The sequence below is a fragment of the Liolophura sinensis genome, chromosome 8 (assembly GCF_032854445.1).
Source record: "Liolophura sinensis isolate JHLJ2023 chromosome 8, CUHK_Ljap_v2, whole genome shotgun sequence".
Taxonomy (NCBI): Eukaryota; Metazoa; Mollusca; class Polyplacophora; order Chitonida; family Chitonidae; genus Liolophura; species Liolophura sinensis.
The window spans coordinates 13,375,112-13,380,132 of record NC_088302.1 but is presented as its reverse complement, the minus strand read 5'-3'; the positions used below and the strand labels follow the sequence as shown (position 1 = coordinate 13,380,132).

At 39.2% G+C, this 5,021-nt stretch overlaps 1 protein-coding gene across 1 annotated transcript; it reads right to left on the bottom strand.

Annotated features, from left to right (window-relative positions):
* Positions 1–444: 444 nt before the first annotated feature.
* Positions 445–3,633, bottom strand: LOC135473211 (protein obstructor-E-like). The gene is made up of 4 exons (XM_064753054.1): positions 3,360–3,633; positions 2,845–3,023; positions 2,196–2,327; positions 445–986 (listed from the first exon to the last, which is right to left on the bottom strand). Exons 1-3 carry the CDS (start codon positions 3,631–3,633, stop codon positions 2,304–2,306), a joined length of 477 nt encoding a protein of 158 aa, XP_064609124.1. The 3' UTR covers positions 445–986; positions 2,196–2,303.
* Positions 3,634–5,021: the final 1,388 nt, after the last annotated feature.

Here is a 5,021-nt window from a genome sequence, read left to right as displayed (position 1 = left end):
ACGAGCCTCCGATACGCTGGTAATACTTATCACTTGTAATACCTTTTACCGAGCCATTTACCCAGCAGTGGTTACTCGGGTGCAAGCTGGGCATTGTTCTCCTGCAGTATGTGAGTAATACCATGCATTTCCCTGAAGATGTCCGTAAATATACGAGGGGGCCCCCGTTGTCGAGGTGCCTAGCGTGTAGGTGCGGCGCAATAACCTTGGAGCCTCTCACCAATGCAGTCGCTGTCAGTTCAAGTCTAGCTAATGCTGGCTTTCTCTCCGGTCGGACGTGGGAAGGTCTCAACAGCCTAGAGATGGTCGTGCGTATACCATCCTAATATTGGTCACCGTCGTATAAGCGAAATATTCTTGAGTATGGCGTAAAACATCAATCAAATAAATATATATATATAAATGTACGAGACTCTTCTCGTTTAAAGAACGGAGACAAAGAGATGAATATTTGTAGGATTTGTTTCTTTAGGTGTCAAAATCGTTTATAGCACGGTGAATACCTACGATTGAGAAAAGTATTCATTGTAGAAGCCATATCCTACAAGCAATAGATTATGTTGCTTTCAGTGTACATCTCATCCACGTTTGAGTGAGCAAACAATTCTTGCTAAATCGTTTTGTTTTCATCCAAAGCATATTTCGACGTTTCTTCTATTACATCACTGAACAGACAATATTCCTCCCTGCATGGTTACTGGCTATCAATCGTTCACAAATTAAAGTGGCAAATATAACTGGTGTGCATTACAGGCTGTATATCTCAGACACTGATTGTTTTAAGATAGGAAAAAAGTTCGCGGATATATTCTATAGTTGTTACTGATGGTTAGTTTGCCTCAGTTTACACAACCTTTCAGACGTCAATGTCCGCTTGGCACACCGCTTGGACTGAGCATCCCTGCCCTGCACTACAAATCCCGTCAGTCTCACACCGATTCAGCTCCAAGTTGACCTTGGGGTGAACGTAACCAGCTCTACTCCACCTGAAATCCACAGTGCAAATAAATGCGTGAATATGTATCAACAAACTGAAATTGAAAGTAAAATACCCGTCCGTACGGCCTATACATGTATGTACATATTCAGTGGATATGTATCAACAGAATGAAATTGAAAGTAAAATACCCGTCCGCACGGCCTATACATGTATGTACATATTCAGTGGATATGTGTCAACAGAATGAAATTGAAAGCAAAAAACCCGTAAGTAGGGGTTTACACCTATGTATGTACTTATGTAGTGGATATGTATCAACAACTTGAAATTGAAAGTAAAACACCCGTAAGCAGGGGCTATATATGTATGTACATATGCAGTGCATATGTATCAACAAACTGAAATGAAAGTAAAATACCCGTCAGTAGGGTCTGTACATGTATGTACATACATAGTGGATATGTATCCACAAATTTAAAGTAAAAGACCTTTGGTATAGATGCATATATTGAGAGTTACTTTGTACCTGCTAATGTTTCCAAACGCGCTATCTGAAATCAGAAGTTTGACTGACTGAAACCGACAATTAACGTCACATCAGTACTTATACCAATGATTTCTATCCGGTACATACAGGTAAATTAATGAACATATCTTCCAATTAACTGTGGTTAACGGACAATTAAGATAATATCAACAAGTCCTAACTATCGCTGGTTAAAGTGGTGATGAAATGTCTGATTGTAGTCTGGACTCTGTCAAAGAAATTGTAAGTCAGAATAAAGACCTAGTGGCTCATCTAATATCCGCATACCGATTATCCGCTATTAGCTAGAGAGTTGAGGCCAATATGCCCTGGAACACTGCAAGTAAAACAGATCAGGGGAATGTTTTCCAAACAAGCGCACACAACGATGCGCTCCGCCCATTAGTTCTTACAGTGCATATTTTCATCGTCATCTTCAGTTTAATAAAAAATAATCCCTGTGCAAAGCAGATACCTCTGTATGATTTAATCCTTTTTACACACAGAACGTAACGATCTATTAAATAAAATCGAACAGAGATACAGCAACTAAACTGACGCAGATTTAGCTTCGCAAATCATATAAAAGCTTTGACTGAGTTATATTTAAACTGGGCTCATTTATAACACCATACATACATAAGTCCAATTATTACACCTTCAAGGGGTCCATGTCTCTTTTACCATATATAATCTCTTTAACCGTACTGTTAGATATCCTTAACTTACGGGTTTCGCAGAAGGCACCTGATGAGGTGGTAGCCTTTAGGACACGTGCTCACGGGATCGCGCTGCCAACTGCCGCTGTTCACCCATTTAAACTCACTGGTTGTTAGTTCAGTCAAAGCATGTTGCAATGGCCTACGTGATACAAAAACCGTCTATAAACATCTAGAACAATGTCATGTGTTAGTTATGGCAATGATATAAACGAACGTATACCAGAGCAACAATAACAATAAGTGTTGCTTGCTTATTTATTTATTCGACTGTTGTTTAGCTCTATACTCAAGAAATTTTTCACTTATAGCCTGCGGTCAGTTTTATGGGCGAATGAACTTGGAGTATAAACCACCGAGCTTTGACAAGCTACTCACGAGTTTGTCCACATAAGACAGACAGTGATCTTCAACGAAAGTTAGATTGCACCAACGGACACACATGCGTCGCCGATCGTTTTTTTTTTTTTTTTTTTGCCATTCGGGACAACAAATCGTGAGGGCAGGGGATACTATAAAGCACCAAGTGTTAACTTATATAATATATGTCATTGCACAAGTAGATTAAATAAGTCACATATCTATTTTGCATTCACTCCATCCATTCATGTAAAAGTGAAACATAGCCGTTTAAATCTTGTTCACAAATGACCACTTACCTGTTGCCCCTGTTGTGGAAAAGCGTTGAATACCTTGCATTTCCTGTTAGAAATAATTGCCCCATCGCACCGCCTCGGGGCAGAACATGCGCAGTCAATGGGTACGGTTCCTTCTGGGCAGACAGTTGCAGATGGAGAATCGTCGCTTGAATCTGATAACTCACCGACTTTCCTCAGGACTGTGGAGAAAAATTAAATTACAATGGGAGGCAATATGAAATGGGAAATTAATATTTGATAGTAGAGAAAGGCGACTTAAATCGTAAAAATGGCATGAAGGTAAAAGCAAATTAGGTTAAGATTTTAACCAGGACTACGAAATGGCATCATATTGCAAGTTAAAATTACTTTGCAAAAGTTGTCCTAGGGCTAATGACAATTGTTGCCTTTCCACTGCATTTACATTCAACATCCCCTGAGAACCGATGCGAAGTAACCCCTAAATGTAAACCAGCTTTACTAAAAACATGAAAACAATAAACAATTACGTTATTAAAAACACATCTAAAACCTACAGACGATTTCCCGGGCCGTTCCATTGTAGTCTCTCCCAAACTCTAACGGCTGAGAACATCCCATGGTGCTCACTGCAAACGGCCAATCACAGTTCAGTGTTATCGGGTTGAAATACAGGCCGACGGGACAGGACCTGAGAATGGGTTCTCCGTGCAAGCACTGGTAGAACTGACCACAGTTGTGAGGGTTGGGGACATAAACTTTACCAAGGCTACAATTCACGTCAGACTCGTGGAACGGGTGAAGTGCCACTTGGTGGGAACAGATGACCATCCGCTAAACACAATTTTCGTTTTTTTCGTCATGGTCTTGATCTGCAATGGATGAGTAATTAACAGGTGAATTGATGAATTTAAAGTTTTCATATTTTTAAATAAAATATGTAAACTTTTATAGAATTACCCCAAATTCATGAGAGTGAATACTTGTGGTGCTATCATTATGTAAAAGGTTTTTTTTTTCAGAGAAAAAGGATTGCTATGTAAAGATCCAGGTGTCGAAACAGACATTGATATACCATTCCATAATTGCAAGACTTATATACAAAATATCTCTTAACACAGCCTACCACAGAATTAAGAAAATAGGTAAGAAAGTAAGAAATTGGGGCAGAGGTTTGCAGCGAGAATTAGTCACAGGTTTTAATGATGATGCAAGTTGTTTTGTAGGAACGTGTATATTTAATCGGTATCCAATTCCTACACAATGTTTGTTATAACGTTGTCGTAAATCCAAATTATGTATCTCTGTGGCGCGACATATGCGTAATTGGTAGACTTTACCACGTATACCGCCGGAGAGGAAGCCAGCATGAAACAACGCGTTAGAATGTGTGAACCTTACATTATAAATGCTTCTCTCCTCCACCACTATCACATTTTGGGCTTAACATTTTTAAAGTTATATATTATGCATTTCAGTGTTAAGAGAATGAAATGTCATAAGCAAGACTTACCTTTCCTCTCAGGGCATTCAAAGCACCTTGTTTCAACCTGGCTTTCTGGTGCCGTATATAAGCTTTACAATATCCGGCTTAGTCAGAAATTGACCACCACAATTGCTGGGAGTTTCCCGGAGCCAAAAAGCTTCGCACTGTAGTCTGCTTGTTTTCATTGTTAAGTCGTTACAAGTTATTGTAAACTTTAAAGCAAACGTGTACATTCTATACTGACAATACGAACTCATATATAGCTACATCGTCTCATGCTGTAATGCACTGTCAAACCCATTTTTAAAAACCATCCCAGCGCGTGACTGCGTTAAACTGACGTGACGTGTATAGATATGAGATCCCATTGCGACACGCCCCACCACAGGACACTTTGTTCAAGAAATGCAGCAACGATAACAATGCACATTATCCCTCCAGACATCCCTCTAATCAGATGAGCTTTTTAAAATAGTGCATTATATAGACTTAAGCGGCAATACCGTTCCCTCCACTGTATCGTTTTTGTAGGCCTATCCTTTGACAAAATGTAGCAGTCAGTATAGTGTGAAATGCAGAAAAGGTAGCATTATGTGAAAACATATTTATAATTAGGGTACTTTGTATATGTAAATTGATAGAATATTATGCCTTCTTAAAATTAGTTTTTTATAAGTAGTCAAGGATTTGGTCCTTTAATGGAGAGGAGCGAACAATCGTCTTACTATGGGTG